Source organism: Triplophysa dalaica, chromosome 23 (genome assembly GCF_015846415.1).
Source record: "Triplophysa dalaica isolate WHDGS20190420 chromosome 23, ASM1584641v1, whole genome shotgun sequence".
Taxonomy (NCBI): Eukaryota; Metazoa; Chordata; class Actinopteri; order Cypriniformes; family Nemacheilidae; genus Triplophysa; species Triplophysa dalaica.
Window position 1 is genome coordinate 17,639,108 of NC_079564.1, and position 16,593 is coordinate 17,655,700.

The 16,593-nt window shown below is 39.8% G+C and overlaps 3 protein-coding genes across 3 annotated transcripts in view; 2 read left to right on the top strand and 1 right to left on the bottom strand.

Annotated features, from left to right (window-relative positions):
- The window catches only part of LOC130413068 (SH3 and multiple ankyrin repeat domains protein 2), a 43,208-nt gene extending 35,033 nt beyond the window's left edge, over nt 1–8,175 (bottom strand). Inside the window, exons 1-2 of the mRNA XM_056738000.1 lie at nt 8,008–8,175; nt 2,537–3,031 (exon numbers count right to left, since the gene is read on the bottom strand). Of these exons, the coding sequence (XP_056593978.1) occupies nt 2,537–2,965 (429 nt within the window). The 5' untranslated portion in view covers nt 2,966–3,031; nt 8,008–8,175. The remainder of the gene's footprint in view (nt 1–2,536; nt 3,032–8,007) is intronic.
- A 1,358-nt stretch (nt 8,176–9,533) lies between these two features.
- Nucleotides 9,534–10,656, top strand: LOC130412886 (myb/SANT-like DNA-binding domain-containing protein 4). Its single transcript, XM_056737682.1, has 3 exons — nt 9,534–9,618; nt 9,786–10,535; nt 10,628–10,656. Exons 1-3 carry the CDS (start codon nt 9,534–9,536, stop codon nt 10,654–10,656), a joined length of 864 nt encoding a protein of 287 aa, XP_056593660.1.
- Nucleotides 10,657–11,244: 588 nt separating this feature from the next.
- Nucleotides 11,245–12,345, top strand: LOC130412887 (putative nuclease HARBI1). Its single transcript, XM_056737683.1, has one exon. The coding sequence runs from the start codon at nt 11,245–11,247 to the stop codon at nt 12,343–12,345; it is 1,101 nt and encodes a 366-aa protein (XP_056593661.1).
- The last annotated feature ends 4,248 nt before the right edge of the window (nt 12,346–16,593 follow it).

The window sequence follows — 16,593 nt, forward strand, 5'->3', positions numbered from 1 at the left end:
GTTAACTGGCCAATCATAGCACACCTCGCTTTTCAGAGCACTGACTTCTTTTTAAAATCTGTGCATTTCAGAGAGGCGGAGCAAAGAGGAAATACAAACATGCACGATATTAGGAAAATACAGCGTTTTTTAACCTTAAATTGTGTATAAACATTGCATTACATAAAATAAACATAATATTCGTTTTAGCAGTGTCATATGACCCCTTTAAACTTGGCCAGCACTTCCTCACATATTATACAAGGAAACTCTTACTGAGTGTGTGTATTCACAGTTTCCCGAAAATAGCTATACACTCACACATCATTCAACCCCTCCCACTTTTACACCGAGACACATTATGAGTAATAGAGTAGCATAATTAAATATATATTTTATACAGTACAGCCATGGACAAAAAAATGAAGAGACCATTCCACATGCTTATTTAATCCTCATTTCTTGATGTATTGTGGTCATTTCAGTCCATTTTAACAAAATAAACCTCAGGAGTAACAAAGTCATCAAACAGCAATGTGAAAGACTGACTGTACAAATATGACTGTTGTATTGCTTAAAAGTGAATGTGAATTGGTTTTCTTTAAAAATACAGAGCATCTTTTCTGCTTTTTTAACCTATTTCTCCAGTTCACATTTTCAATAAATCAGTGTAAATACATAACAATATTTTATTTGACATTTGGGAGAAATATAGTTAGTAGTTCACAAGATGAAACAAAAATTATTATTTTTCCCAAACACATACCTGTCAATAGTACATTCAAGAAAACATCTTGTTGTGTTACGGATGTAACCTCAGTTCCCTGATGGAGGGAACAAGACGTTGTTTCGAACCGACAGATGGGGTTCGCCCTTGAGAACCTATCAACTTCAACTATCTTAGAAAAGGCCAATGAAATTGGCGAATGAAATTTGCATGCCGGACTCCGCCCACGGAAATCCGGGTATAAAATGGAGAGTGTGTGCTACATTCATTACTGTACACGAGCCTGAGAGTCTCTTACAACTGCACGACATATTGCCATGCAAGACGCAGGCTGATACCGTTTCTACGTAGAGGTTGTAAAACTGAAGCTATGCGTGCGGTCCAAGTAGAGGTGCAGTGCGCGTACTGGACACAACACGGATGGGGTTGGGTCTTCCTCCCCAGTGCTTGCGGACAGAGAGTACCATAGTAGCCTCTTTAGTGCAACTCTAGGCAATTCACATGCCAGTGCAGGTGGGGGCCCCGTCCAACTCCCAGACACTTCGTGCCCGTTGGACACTGCACCCCAACCCTGCAGGGGGGAATCGGTCGTCACCACGATACGCCTTGCAACCTGCCCGGGAAGGACCCCTGTCCGTAAGAAGGTCATTAAAGACCAAGAAGTTAGGGGTTAGCATAAAGACGTAATGATCATACAACAGTACTAAACTATCTCAATAACTGGCTTATCTTGGCACACTCTCCCTGAGGGGAGCGAGGGCAGCTTCCACGATCTTCATAAAGACTCGCGGGGACAGGGACAGACGGAAAGGGAGGACTCCGTACTGATATGCCTGACCCTCGAAAGCGAACCATAGGAACGGGCGATAGATGCAAGGATGCGCCTCTGCATGAGCATCCTGAACGGCAGCTTGTGCAGGCGCTTGTTCAAGGTATCAACCTGGCTGGTGATGGAGGTCAACACACTGTCGATTTTAGTCTCGCCATGACGCAATGTCGGGTTGCCGAACACCGTCACGAAGAGTGAGAGAGCAGCTGTGAAAAACACCCAGAAGGAGAGAAAATCTCCTTGAAGTGGGCTGTTGGGACGGGGAAGCACCTGTCCTGGATCAACCAACCAACGATGGAATGGCTGGGGTCGGGCCCAAAGGTATTCTCGATATCCCTGGGATCTTCCAATGAGGGTCGCTTCTGCATCCGCCACGGCTGCTGACGGGATGGTGATCGAAGAGGACCAGAACTGCTGGGAAGCACACGATGTACCACACAGTAATTTGGCTTGAGTATGAAGTCTCGAAGTCGCTAATGTGTGAAGGCTCCGCAGAACAAAAGGTAAATGAATGCAGCAAATTTCATTGGCCTTTTCTAAGCTATTCGAAGTTGATAGGTTCTCGCAATGTCGAGACAGACAAAATAGCAAACTGAAAATAATTATGAAATGGTCTCTTCACTTTTTCTGCAGCTGTATATCTAAAACATCAATATATTTTAAGATTTAACATTCATTTCACTTCAGAAGAATGTGATAAGGTAATTTTTTGCATATCGCTGCTGTTCTTACTATAACTCCAAATTCGTGATTTTTTTGTTGTTGCCATAAATTATTATTATTCTTCAACCTTAATTGTGTGTCATGTTTTGTAAATATCTAACCTATAAAAAGTATTAAAAAAGTGCTTGTCAAAATCATTTTAAAAGTACAGTGTTTTCCATTTCCTGAAAAGCAGCAAATTTGGACACTCAAGGTATCAGAAGGACACTAATGATACATTTGGCTTATTTGGTATCTGTAGAGTAAATCTAAATGCATGTCAAGAGAAATGTACAAACCGTTTGTTTGATATCAGGTATGCCAATTCTGAACACAATCACGGCGAGATGCGAGTCTTCTACAGGTGTGACCGTGGTCATACTCCGCTCCATCATACGCCTCCGGGACTGCTGATTGGTCAAAACTGGATGATATATCGGCTGATTGGTCGTCTGATGATACAGAGTCGGCTGACTGGGCATATGAGGAATTCCTCTTTGGGCAGAATTGACCGCCCTCGGTTGCCTCTCTCCTCGTTGCCAGCCAATCACAACGGCCGCTGGCTTAGACCCATCTGTCTTGCGTCCACCTCGGTTCTGATATTCGTTTTCTCCCAGATCTATCAGCCCATTTTGTTTTCCCCTCCTCAACCTCTCCTCTTCATCTTCCTCATCCTCACCGTCTTTGTCCTCCATGCTGCCAAAAAAGCGCTTGGTATTTCCCAGCATCCTTTAGGTCAGCAACCAGCTTTGAGGTCATGGTGGTGGGCCATTGTCACGTGTGGGTTAGAAACACTAAAATGAAAAATAGTAAGAAAGAATACATTTTAGAGGGTTGCGTTTAACAGAGAACATGTCATGAATGAGACTGAGATATTCAAACAAGAGGTAACAGTGTCTAACAGCCTCATCGAGACTTCTTATATTATTATATTAAATAATTAGTAGGTCTGTCAACGTTAGCTAGCGCAGCCGGTTATTCTGTCATCATGGGTCTAGAGTAACATTATATAATCACTCTCTTATACGCTCTTTAAACCATTTAAGCACAATTTGAAACATTGCTTTGACGCGTTCAGTGTAGATAGACAGCTTCTAGCTATGGGATGCGGCACAATGCGCAACGCGACATCAATCCAGTCTGGTGTATACAGTCATGGGCTAAAAGTAGCATCAGTGAATCTCTGTCAGAATCTGTCAGACAACAGTATTAAGTTCTGTTTCATGCTTGAATGAACAAAAACACAAGATTATGCCCTAAAGCCCGTTTTGTCTAGCATTTTCGAAAGAACAGATTTCAACATGTTAAATAAAATCCTAAATGAATGGAAAGAGTTGTGAAAATGGGAAAGTGCGTCAGATCTGCGTAGAGCGGCAACTCTTAGTGGCCGCATTCTTAAACCTGGTGCTGTCTATCCTGTCATTAAAGGGATAGTTCATCCAAAAATGAAAATTCGGTCATCAATTACTCACCCTCAGGTTGTTTCAAACCTATGTATATTACTTTGTTCCAATGAACACACAGAAAGATATTTGGAAGAATGTTAGTCATTTTCAGTTCCGGACGTAATTGATTACCATAGTATGAAGAATTAAATGGTAGTCAAAGTTGCCTGAGAAATCTTTGTTTTTCTAAATTCTTGAAAATATCTCATTATGTGTTCAACACAAAAACATTTAAATGTCCTACCATGTTAGTGGATGATTTCCCAGAACTTAAAATTGCTAACATGCTTCCACATATATTTCCCTGTATTCATTGGAACAAATAAATGTACAAAAGTTTGAAACAATGATGACAGAATTTACATTTTTGGATGAACTATCCTTTTAATGTTAATCAAAGAACAAAAGAAAAGAGGAATTCAATGTGTTTTGTAGCTTTGGTGAGGATTCAATTTAGAATTTTGCATTAAAGACTGAAAAGTGTTGAGAACTTTATTAAATTTCTGTATATTTCCTACCTGTTAAACATAATAGCTCTCAATTACATTGTAGCCTACTTCAATGTTAAACGGCTATAATTAACGTTAAAATAGAGAAAAAATAATACATTAAATGGCGACATTAGTTGCAGTACTAATATCAGAATGTTGGCTTTCATTCATAAAATGACGTTGTTAAAGAAAACTGTTGTTTCTACATTAATTTGGAGATTAAATGTGAACTTATTAGAATGTTTTTTTTTTTTAAACATTAATTTTATGTGCGATTATTCGCAAATAATCACAGAAAAAAAATTGCGATTGATCAGATTAATTTATTTTTATCAATTGACAGCACTAATAATTAGGAATGTATTGGTTCACTGTGAGCCGGTAGAGAATCGGTTGTAATATGTGACCTTAATTCTTTCAAATAAAACCTACATCTCATATGTTCCTTCTTATATTCACAATACAAATGAATAGGATTATAACAGAATGTGTTCAAATAAGTGTCTAGTTGCGTTTACACGTTTACAAATACACTTGTTCATTCACACACATTCATGTTGCTTTTATTTATGTATGACAACATAACCCACAATAAATATCACATGATGCCTAATACATTTTAAATGACACCATGCACATACACAGATCCCTTCATATTAAATGAAGAATCAAATCTGACCAATGAGAAGGCAAAGATGTGTCTGCGATTAGCTCTCTGCAGTATAATTGGCAGTTGACTGGGGCAGGTGGGGAAAATAGAGCACTGTCCTCATTTCGATCTCTAGAGACGATTCAGAGAGAGAAACGCTGAAACCGGCAGCCCAAGGACAAAGCGAGAAGTGCAGAGATACCAGACCAGGCCACGAAACCTGCAGCGATTCCTAAAGACAGCACCAATCTGTATGTTCATTTCACCGGACCGACGTGACAGAAAGGTCAGAGAAACACAGCCCATCATTACCAGGTCAAATACACAACTTTATAGACACTATATTACCAATAAGGTGCATCTTACACACACATCCAACCGTTCGTTCGGCACGCTCGCTTGCTCCGTATCCGTGAGAAATCCTTCACACACTTCTTGTCTTATTGTACTTCAACACTGTTTCACATACATAGAGCACCGCCTCTGTCTATGTAGGACAGGGTGAATATAGATATATTTCCAGTGAATTGGTCCCCAGAAACTTTAATTGGAGAACTTCCATGGAACAGACTGTCCCACTTTTATAACCCGTTAAAAAAAGTAGAGCAACCAGGTCCGGTATTGGTCTCTCTCTCTCTCTCTCTCTCTCTCTCTCATTGTCCATCACTACATTAGCAAACCAATGACAGCGCATCCAATGGTCCTTTCTGCGTTTTCCCTTGAGCTCAGCACAGCGCCATTCTGCTCTCAAGTAAAAACACTTTCCACTTCGTGCTGATTTACAAACATCACTGACTTTATGAGTTTATGTCCTGATTAGTTTCTACATCAAACCACTGGTGAAGTCTGTAATGATTGCTGAGTCTGTTAAGTGTGATACTTTTTCCCTCCTGACAGCTTCTAGATAAACCACACCTGTCTCGTGCGTGCATTCTGTAAACAGACAAAATAGTCAGGGGAGCCGCACATCCTTTTTTTATTCATTCAATTAACAAGCCAATCCGAACGCTCTACGCCCAACAGACATTTTGCATGTGGCAAAAAGCACCATACAATCCAAAGGAACAAAATATAGATAAAACAAAATAAACATTTTTTTTAACTAATTATATTATTGACTCTTAGTATTGTTAGATAATTCAACTTAAAGTATTAGTTCCTTTTGTTATGGTGGGTTGTTAAATAATGATTTTATTGACATGGCAAGCTACAGTAAACCTTTTTATTTCTAGGAACATGCCAAAACATGATTTAAAAAGATGCTTCAACCCAAACAAAAATGATCTAAACCAGATGATCAAGCTTTGGATGAGAATCTCTGGAGTTGAGCTGATGATCTAAATCTATTAACATTTACTTTCAACAGAGACACAAACATGCAGTGATGAACAATATACTACACATTCCAACTATTGAAAGCTCAACTTTTGACACCCCAAATTACAGCTTACATTATCGTCACATTTACTCTATTAAAACAAATCATCGAAAATGTTTATCATAAAAATCCGGGGAACTCAGGAACACCCCTGTACAGCTATGACATCACAGAATTATGATCAAACATAATTAAAAAGTACAGTCATCTCCAAAGACTCAAGATTCATCGTACTAACTATTTCACAGGATACCCCTTGGATAGATGGACAGTCCGTCGCTGGGCACATACACATATTCTTATTTATATATACAACAGTATATCAGTAAATTAATATTTATCAGCAAGAAATGCTCAGATATGACCAGAAAGACAAGACTACTGCCCGTCAGACCAGTGCTGCAGAAATGATCACATTCTGTTGTCCTACATAAACCATGGAAGCACATGTGAAGGAGATTCAGTAGATCTCCTGCAGTAAAGTTACTATATATAGCTGCTAATAAATAAACTGAAGAGGGTCAAGCTGTCACCTTGACTAGTAACCCACTATACAACATTTCTCTGAATGTTCCAGGCATATCTTTCTGCAGTATAAACTGTATGGGTTGTGAACTGGACTATTCACAATACATCTGAAGAGTCAGACTTTTATTGTTTCTTCTGCAGAACACCAATGAAGATATTTAGAAGAACATTGATAACGATATCAACACATTCAGTTCCATTGGGGGAACACAAAACCACCGAGACATTTCTCGAAATATCTTTTTTTGTGTTCGACTGAAGAATGAGTCATATACAGGATTTGAACCAGATGAGAAACAGAAAAATATACAATGTGACCAAATTCGTATAGCAAGCAGATCAGAAATACACAACCTATTACAAACTGTCTCAATCCGTTATTAAATATTTGATGAGGTTTGCAGTCACATTAAATTCTATTTGCTGCATTCAGTTTCAGCATTTAAATGCACATCTTAAGATGTTGGTGATAAATGCTGACTTGGGAGAATCAGACCGGATTTGCCTGCCGACAATTACATAGACAGAGAATGCAAATGAAACCGTCAAAAAACTGATCAATTACGAACCAAGCATGTGAAGTACAGTGTAAACAATGTGAAATTCAGAACAAGTTAAGGCAGGATTTCATAAGACCTAAATAATGAGCAGGGACTCTACAGACGGAGGGAAGGACAGCATTGACCTCTTTCAACAACGAAATGAGAAACTGGGACCAACAGTAAGAATGATGCTGGAGACTGACTGATGTTGTCCAAATCAACAGCATACAAAAAGCTCCTATCCAACATTTGTTAGCAACAAATTGCTCATGGATGATCTCAAAGATGTTTATAGAATGTGCATCCAACTTTCTCTTACTAAAAACTAGCATGGTATGTCATCAACAGATCAGACTGAAAGTGTGCTGTTGTTTCCTGGATAAGTGTTTGAGTGTATCATTATGTTCCCTGTGCGCTGTGACCTACCTTTGCTCCCAGCAGGCCTCTCTCATCACCAAAAACAGCTCGCACACACACTCTCTGTAGACCCACCTACACACTCCAAAAGTGTAATTGAGAGCAAACTCACTCTCTCTCTCTCTCTCTCTCTCTCTCACACACACACACACGCACACATGCTCATTTATTAAAGCCAAAAAACAGAAACATCTGCATCTACAATGCACAGATGACTTTATAACACACATACACAAAAAGCAAAGCAGCCACACTTCCAAAGTCCCTCGGCCACTCCAAGAGCCCAGCTTTCACTTTTTTACCGCATTCATTGGAAATACCTGAACATCTAGTGCGAGAGTTCTCATTCCAAGACCATTCCAAGAAGATTTTGCTCCACAGGCGGGACTGACAGAACAGAGTCCACGGAGACAGAGGAAAACCAATGAAAGACCCGATGAAAATGTTAAGGAGACCAAGCGATGCCTTTCCCCTGACACATCCGTAGTTGTGTCCGATCACCTCCAGCACTGGAACGATCTGTGTATCTGATCTCTCCCACTGTCATGCTCTCTACCTCTCCTCCCTTTCTCTCTCTCTCTCTCTCTCTCTCTCTATCTCTCGATCTCTCTCTCTCCCTCTCACACACACAGTTAAGAGGAGATCAAACTGGCTTGCATCTAAATCTCTGGTTTCATCTGGACCCTCTTCAGCTTTGTGGGAAGAAGTCATCTGTGACTCCAGAGAACCACTGAAACCACACAGAAAAAAGATCAATGTTTCACATACTGTACAGGATGCAAGACATACAATACATGCATATTACATGTTTGTGTTTGTTCTGTACATATGTGTACATATCTTTCCCCAGGCTTACTGCGCATACTGACACACACACGCATACTCAGTAACGGAAGTGGGTCATAGGCAAATAAATGAGATGAGAAATTAGCCTCACTGCGTGTGATCATGAGACGTGCAGGGCTGAATCAGAGAATGGCTACGATGTAAATCTCCAGGCCTTTTTAGGGGCCAGATTTTCACTAGAACATTGGGAGTAAAGTGAGGAAACAACAGATACACAATACTGTCAGGCTGCATGGACGGCATCATCAGATTTAAAGGAAATGAATGCCAATATCAACACCAGCATACAGTACAGAGCACGTTTAAATTAAGGATGCACAATGAATTATCTGCCATATTGGTATCGGCCGATCAATGATAATAAAACCGATTAATCCTAAAATACCTGATAAATCATTCCCTCTGGTAAAACTTCACAGTTTACAGTTAAAATACAGTATAGTACTGTCATGATCATTCACTTACTGCTATTAGCAATACATTGTTGGTGTAGACACAGTATGTGGATAGGCCTAGAGATTAATAAATGTGTAAATTCTAGGAATAAAAGCATTAGGGATGAGTCATGAATATCGAATAGTTTATTTAATTATAGAATTTCGAATAGTGTGTGCGATCTTTAAAAAATAAAGCGTTCATGTAACCAAAGGGTGGCACTGCCAATAACGACGCACCTAAAACCTAAAGGCTGTCAATCAAGAGACAATAGAGGAAAACATTTTCTCACAAGAATTGGTAACGAAGTTACTCAGTAGACCCGCGTGGCATAACGGAAACGGTAAATTGAGACGGTGTCAACAATTTGTTCTGTGTGGGGTCCTTTAATGAAAAAGTGAGAATAAAGTGCAGTGCAAACTCTGCAATGCAAAGCTGGCATATGGATCAACCACGGCTGGGTTTCCCGATAACGATGTATCTTAGCTCTTAAGAGCATTTTCTACGTGCAAACTAACGAACGCTCGCAGCAATTCCACGAGCGTTTCCCAAAAATGCACTTAACATGAACGCGCGAGAACGCGCTCTACGTGCTACTTACGAGTCGCTGTCCATTCGCGAAGTGCTGAAATTTAGCCTTATATGGAATCGTATTCTGAACGTTTAACCTAATAATTGTCATCTGTTTTGGATTACCAATCAAGACAATCAAGTCTATATAAAGCACCTACATACAGGCGGAGACACTGACAAAATGGCTGAACAAAAAAAACAAGAAAAGATACTTTTCAAAAGGATGAAATTAATGTCCTCTTAGAGGAGATAGAGAAAAACAAAGATGTGATTTTTACCAGATTTAAAGGACACCATACTAATAAAGAAAAACAAAACATCTGGGAGGACATTGCTACCAAACTAACTGCAACCAGGGGTGTTCAAAGGTCAGGGAAGGAGGTCCGCAAGAAGTTGCAGGATTTTGCAAGCCTGGCAAAAAGGAAGAGGGCACTGCAGAGGACTGCAATTAAAAAAACAGGTGGTGGGACCAATGAGTCCCCCCTTCTTACAGCCGAGGAAGAAAAGGCATTGTCAATACTTGGCACAAGTGCTTCAGATGGAATTAGTGGTGGTATTGACATCCATGGAGGAGTATGGATAACTCAACCTGAGCCTGAGCCTGAACCTGAGTCAGGTCCTTCATGCTCAGAGGAACCATCAGTTTCATCTGCCATCTCCGAGCACCTACCATCTCCTAGTCCTCCAAAAAACCCTCCCAGGCCACAGCCTCCATCTTCAGTGGTCCAGACTGCAGCCACAACAACTCAGCAGTTTGAGAATGTCTGTAGCTGTAGTCAGGACCTAGTGCAGCTGGAGAGAGAGAAACTAGATGTCTTGAAAGACATTAGGCAATGCCTTCAAGAAGCCAATGAGAGAGACAAGAACTTCCAACAGCAGCTCATTGAGCTCAAGAAGGCCAAACTGGCCTTAGAAGAGAGGAGGCTTGCACTAGAGGAGATGAGTTTTGCAAGGCCCTCAATTTCTGTGCCAATTATCTTGCCAGAAGACACAGGTAATGTGATTTATTGTTTCAGTAATTTGTGCAATGTGAAATGTTTTCTATATGTAGTTATGACTCATCTCACTGTACAATGTATTTTGCAGGTTGTGGGGAACTGAATAACCCAAATTAATAAAACTATGCAATGTTTTTTATTAATAAAGCTATATGCAGTGTTTTTGATGTCCATGTCTTTGTTGAACCATGCACACGAGGCCTAAGACCATATGAAATAATATAATAATTGTTATGAGTTCTTCCAAATGTTTCTGAAGTAAATGGCTAATGGTTGATGATTATTTTCAGACATAAGCATTTAAGTTTCAATATTATTAATATAAAGTCTATATATTTGGCGTGACAGATAACACAAATATATATACAGTACTTCATCTAGCCAATACATTTCTACAGGTATAGACAAAAAAATCAACAACATTTTTTACCAGTACTGTTCTATGTATACATTTTTATAATAAGCACAACTTTTCATCATTATGAACAGAGGATAGATTAAAGGAATATAATATGTAATCTATACAGTTTCTAAGTATGCCACACCTTCACTTTCTTCAAGGTAGGGCCTAATGTCATTACTGAAATTGATGATAGGCAGTGGGATATGTGAACATTATCACAGCCTGATGACCTTCACATGGTTTCTTCAATTAAGCTAGGATTAGAATAGAGTTTACACCTCACTAGACTTGCAGAGGAAATCATGGCTGCACTACAGCGTGTTCTTCAATTGAGGGTCAGAGAAAGACAAAGACAGAGACGACCACGAAGTAGACTGGTGACTTTAAATGCCTTCATCAGACAGCATCAAACCCCCTTGGATATCCTTGATGACATGGCTATAATAAGGCGATACCGTCTGCCAAGAGGACAAATAGCCCAATTGCTAAATAGCATTGGACCTCAACTGATGCGTGCCACCAGGAGAAATTTTGCCTTGTCCCCTGAAATCCAACTCCTATCAGCCTTGAGATTTTATGCAACAGGCAGTTTTCTCCAGGTACTTGGTGATGGGCTTGGAATAAGTAAGGCATCAGTTTCAAGAGCTGTTCAAGCGGTCACCAATGCATTACTTCCACTTGCTGTGGAACACATTCAATTTCCAGCATCAAGACAGGACATCACAGAAATACAACAGTATTTTTTAACACATCATCACATCCCACAGGTCATTGGAGTGATCGATGGTACCGTGATCCCTATCCTTACACCATCTGTGGATGGCCATTTATATATATGCCGCAAAGGCTATGCAGCTATCAACTGCCAGGTGATCTGTGACCATAAGGGTTTGATTACAGACATTGTGGCAAGGTGGCCCGGAAGCACACACGACTCCTTCATGTTCACCAATTCATCTGTTGGTCAGGAGGCACAAAACTTACAGGGACAGTGGAGGCTGCTTGGGGACAGTGGTTACCCACTGAGGCCATATCTCTTCACGCCTGTGGCTAATCCTATGAATAACAGGGAGACAAATTTCAACGTGGCACACCGTGTTGCACGTAGTATTGTGGAACGCACAATAGGGAGGTGGAAGATGCGCTTTCGGGCAATTCACCAGTCCAGCGGTGGTCTTTTGTTTGCTCCACAAAAGTGCTGTGCAGTAATAATAGTAACAGCTATGCTGCACAACATTGCAGTGCAGATGAGAGTGCCCTTACTTAACAGGGAGGAAGATGAAGAGGTGGAGGAGGAGGATGTGGAGGACGAAGATGGCATGGGACCACATGGCCAACCAAGAAATGCCCAATACATGGCTGGTTTTCGTGCACGTCAGCAAGTCATTGACAGATTTTTTTAAATCATTCCTATTTTGCCCAGTCTTTGAAGCAAATTTCCCACATTACTTCTTTTAAGATTTTTTTGTTCATTCATTTAATTTAGATGTGTTTTTTTATCTTGTTTTCCCCTTTTTATTTATTTCATTTATAAATTCATGTAAACAAAAAAACGAGTACAATAAAGTGTACAATAAAGTACAATCAAAATATTATTATATTACTCGCGTTGCAGTGTGTTAAATCTACATAAAAGTGTAATCTGCCGGTTGTCCTGCAGGTGTCCTCATAAATCTGTCTTCTTACGATGCACTTGGGGATGTACGAAGATTTTCAAGTGCTACTTAAGCTACGATGCTTTTGGGAAACAGACCGTAATATTAAGATCAATCGTACGATCGTTTTTACGATCAATTTAGGCTTACGATGCTTTTGGGAAACGCAGCCCACTACGATGCACAATCATTTGAGGGCGAAGCACCCAGCAGATCCATCCACAGGTCAGTAATCAGTTGCTAGTTTTATGGTGAGACCAACCAATTTGGATGCCAGACAGCTGGAGCAAATAACGGCTTTAATTATTAAGATGATCGCTAAGGATATGCTTCCGATCGGCTTTGTCGAAGGAGAGGGTTTTAAAAATCTTATGGAGATTGTACAGCCCGAGTTTACTGTGTTTACAACTGAGATTTCTTGTAATACGAGCGCGTGAATCTCTACGCTCGCACGCCTATTTCCTTTGCTCATGCACAAAACTGGACGCGCTTTGTCAATTATACGCTACTCTCTTATGAATTGTCTCTCCTCTCGCTCAGTAAGTGTGAGCGCACTCAAAATGCGTGCCTTGCGTCCACGCATCCATTGGTTCTCTTGCTCTCGAGAGTTCCAGCTGTATTGTCAGGGATTGTAAACTGTCAAAAGTAGCCAACCAATCAGGTATAGGCTTCCGCGGCGGGCCAATGAAAATGCGACCTCTTACATGGCATCTTATTGGTTGAAAGTGACTCGACGTATTTAACGACTCAAGATGGATCCACCACGTTCTCAGGTAAAAGTTTTGATATAATTGATGCAACATTATTAATCAAATGTATTTAAAAAATGAAGGGGGCGTTAGGATGCGTTGTAGGGCACATATAAACATCCTAGTCAGTTTAACTACCACGTCATTCAGACAAAACAGGCCAACACCCACCTCATGCATGTCATACACTAAAAATAGATTCGATTATTTTAGGAATTTATTTTCAAATATAGTTACCGATTTGGAACATTTGGAAATATCATATAATATTCTTTATCTATTTGCTTATGCATTTAATGCAGTAGCAGACAGACACTGTAAGTGTTCTGCGCTCAGTGTTCCAGAAGTTAAGGGCATAAAACTGAACTTCTATGTAATATAACAAACGCCCCCTTCCTGTTAATTTGATTTATATGTTGGTTCAAATATATTCAAATTGTTACCTGAGAACATGGTGGATCCAGAGGCGTATTAAGACCTCATGGTGACCCTGGGCAACAGCCCCGGATTATATTAATATTATATAAGATTTCTTTAATAAAATATTTAAAAGAATGAAACTCAGCCATGTACAAAATATTTTTTTACAAGAATTACACTTTTGTAGAAAAGAACACAAAAAACAATACTCTTCATCAAGCATTTTTAACAATTAGGCCTACTGTAGTTAAAGGACAACTGCTTTCTGTTGTAATGTCACATTTCTTGTTTTTGTTTAGTGAAAAATCACTATTCCCGCACACGGTGCCACGCCTATTTATCTATTTAATTATAATAAAATGAAATCTTAAAAAACAAGTGCTTATGTAGCCTACATTTATAAAATGTAAATTTTGTTTTGATGGTTTATTTGGTGCCCCTAAAGTCTTGGTGCCCCTGGGCACTCGCCCACTTGCCCATATGGTTAATCCGCTGCTGCGTGGATCCATGAGCATGTCGAGTCAAATTAAACCAATAAGAGGTCGCATTTTCATTGGCCCGCCGTGGAAGCCTATACCTGATTGGTTGACTATTTTTGACAGTTTACAATCCCTGAAAACACAACTGGAACTCTCGAGAGCAAGAGTACCAATGGATGCGTGGACGCAACGCACGCATTTTGAGTGCGCACACCTACTGAGCGAGAGGATAGACAATTCATAAGAGAGTAGCATATAATTGAAAGCGCGCGTCCAGTTTTGTACATAAGTAAAGGAAATCGGCGTGCGAGCGTAGAGATCGCGCGATCGTATTACAAGAATGCGGTCTCGCCTTGTAATAATGCGCTCGCAACATTAGTCATTAAAATAACGCCATAGGTGTACATTTAACACCAGGGAGTTTGCGGTGTGTCTAGATGTATCTCTTTATCAGTGTTACTTCTTTCTCCAGAATGATATTAGTAATATTTCTACCGCAGCAGTGTTATTTATGTGTTATATAAAGCATTTTACATTAATAGTGTTAAACTGAAACTAACACAAAAGTTCCAGATATATTGCACAATCAACCACATACATATTTTGCCCCATGTATAACTTTAGCTTAACTTTGTGTTTAACAACTTATAAGTGTTAATAAGACAACAACACTGAAAGAATTAAAATTAACATATATCCATAGTCAAAGGCAAGGAGATTAACTAAAGGAGTCATTGTTCTCCATATTGGTGACCTCAAAATCTACTTCTCTTTTTAATGTTTTCTTCAGTGATTGTGTTTGTTAACAGCAGGTGTTCATCATTAATGATCAATCATCACTTGTAATGTGAACTCTATGGATTAATTAGCTGCATGAATAAATGAACATTTCACACCAGAAAGACTCTGCTTCAGTGTAAATTTATACACCCATAGGTACGGCCTCATATATACACCAGGGTGTACATTTTTACACCAGGGACTTTGCTGGTTAACTTGTTTCTGGAGTCTATGTTCTCAAATAAGAGCAGTTCGGTCGCATGTAGACAAACCTTATGGTACATTGACATCTAAGGGGTCACGCTTGGTATCGCAGTCTAAATTCAAAACTTTGGAAATAAAGTTTAGCCAAATTCAACAGTTCTTCTCGGTTTCTTTTGATTTTTATCAGAAATAATCTACATGCACTCTATAGTTTGTGAATGTGTACCGTAAATAAATTTGGAGTCACAAAAGTGCGAATACGCGGTAACATTTGTTTATGTTGTATTGATGAAACGGTCTATAAAACAGGGATTCAATTCTGCAAATGAGTCGAGATTGGTCTAGCTGCATCTGATGGGGCGAGTGGAGCTCCACTCTCGAACAGGAAATACGACACCTCCACTCAATAATAAAGAAGGGGCAACGCTGGCTACGCTGAGATCTACGAAGTTCAAACTTTAAAGGTTCTGTGTGTAAGTTTCAGAGGCCACTATTGGCAATGTAGGAAATTGCAACCTACTGCTCCGCTACCCCCCTCTCCCTCCCATTAGAGAAGCTACGGTTGCCGTCACAGGACAAAAGGGTTCCGTAAATGATAGCGGCCATTATCGGTGGTGTTGATAATTGCAATCTAAATCTCACAGGCGAACAACAGACTGAAGCTACGGACACAGGACAGAGATGTCTTTGTTTGAGATAGCAGAGAGTAACCTTTGCAAGTCAAGTGACGAGGTTTATTTAAAAAGAAAAATAAATAAATAAAATTTACTTAATTCATCATTTAATTTAATCGTTATAGTGAATATTATTGTTACTTTTTAAACATTCAGTGATTTATTCGCTTATTTTGCATAGCATTTTTTGGCACGGTAACTTGATTCGTAATTTACAGCCTATTGAAACGGCTTGCTAATGCTAAAGTCGTGTAATCTAACCGCGAAAGTCTTAGCAGACGTTTTTCTCATCATCACAGAGTCAATCAGAGGACTAAACACATGAGGAAGAGGGAGAGGAAGAGGGCGGAAAGGGAGGGGTGTTGGAGATGCAGGCAGGGCGAGGAGAGGCAGTGGAGCTAACGTTATCCGGGAGGACTGCACAACAGAGGATGTGGAAGCTAAGCAGTATTATAATATAATATGCACCCTATTCATGCAAATTATGATTGTAGACATGATTTCTAACTTGATTTGCACACGGCCATGCAACAAGGACTTATGATACAATTACAAAGTGCTATAAAATCACAAGGAAAAACGCTACTTCTCTTGATGATCATGCTCATCTATTAGCTAAAGCTATCAAGCAAACAGTTCACTTATATAGCGGAAATTAGATAAACTTACCGGTCCAGCAGAAAGCTGGCA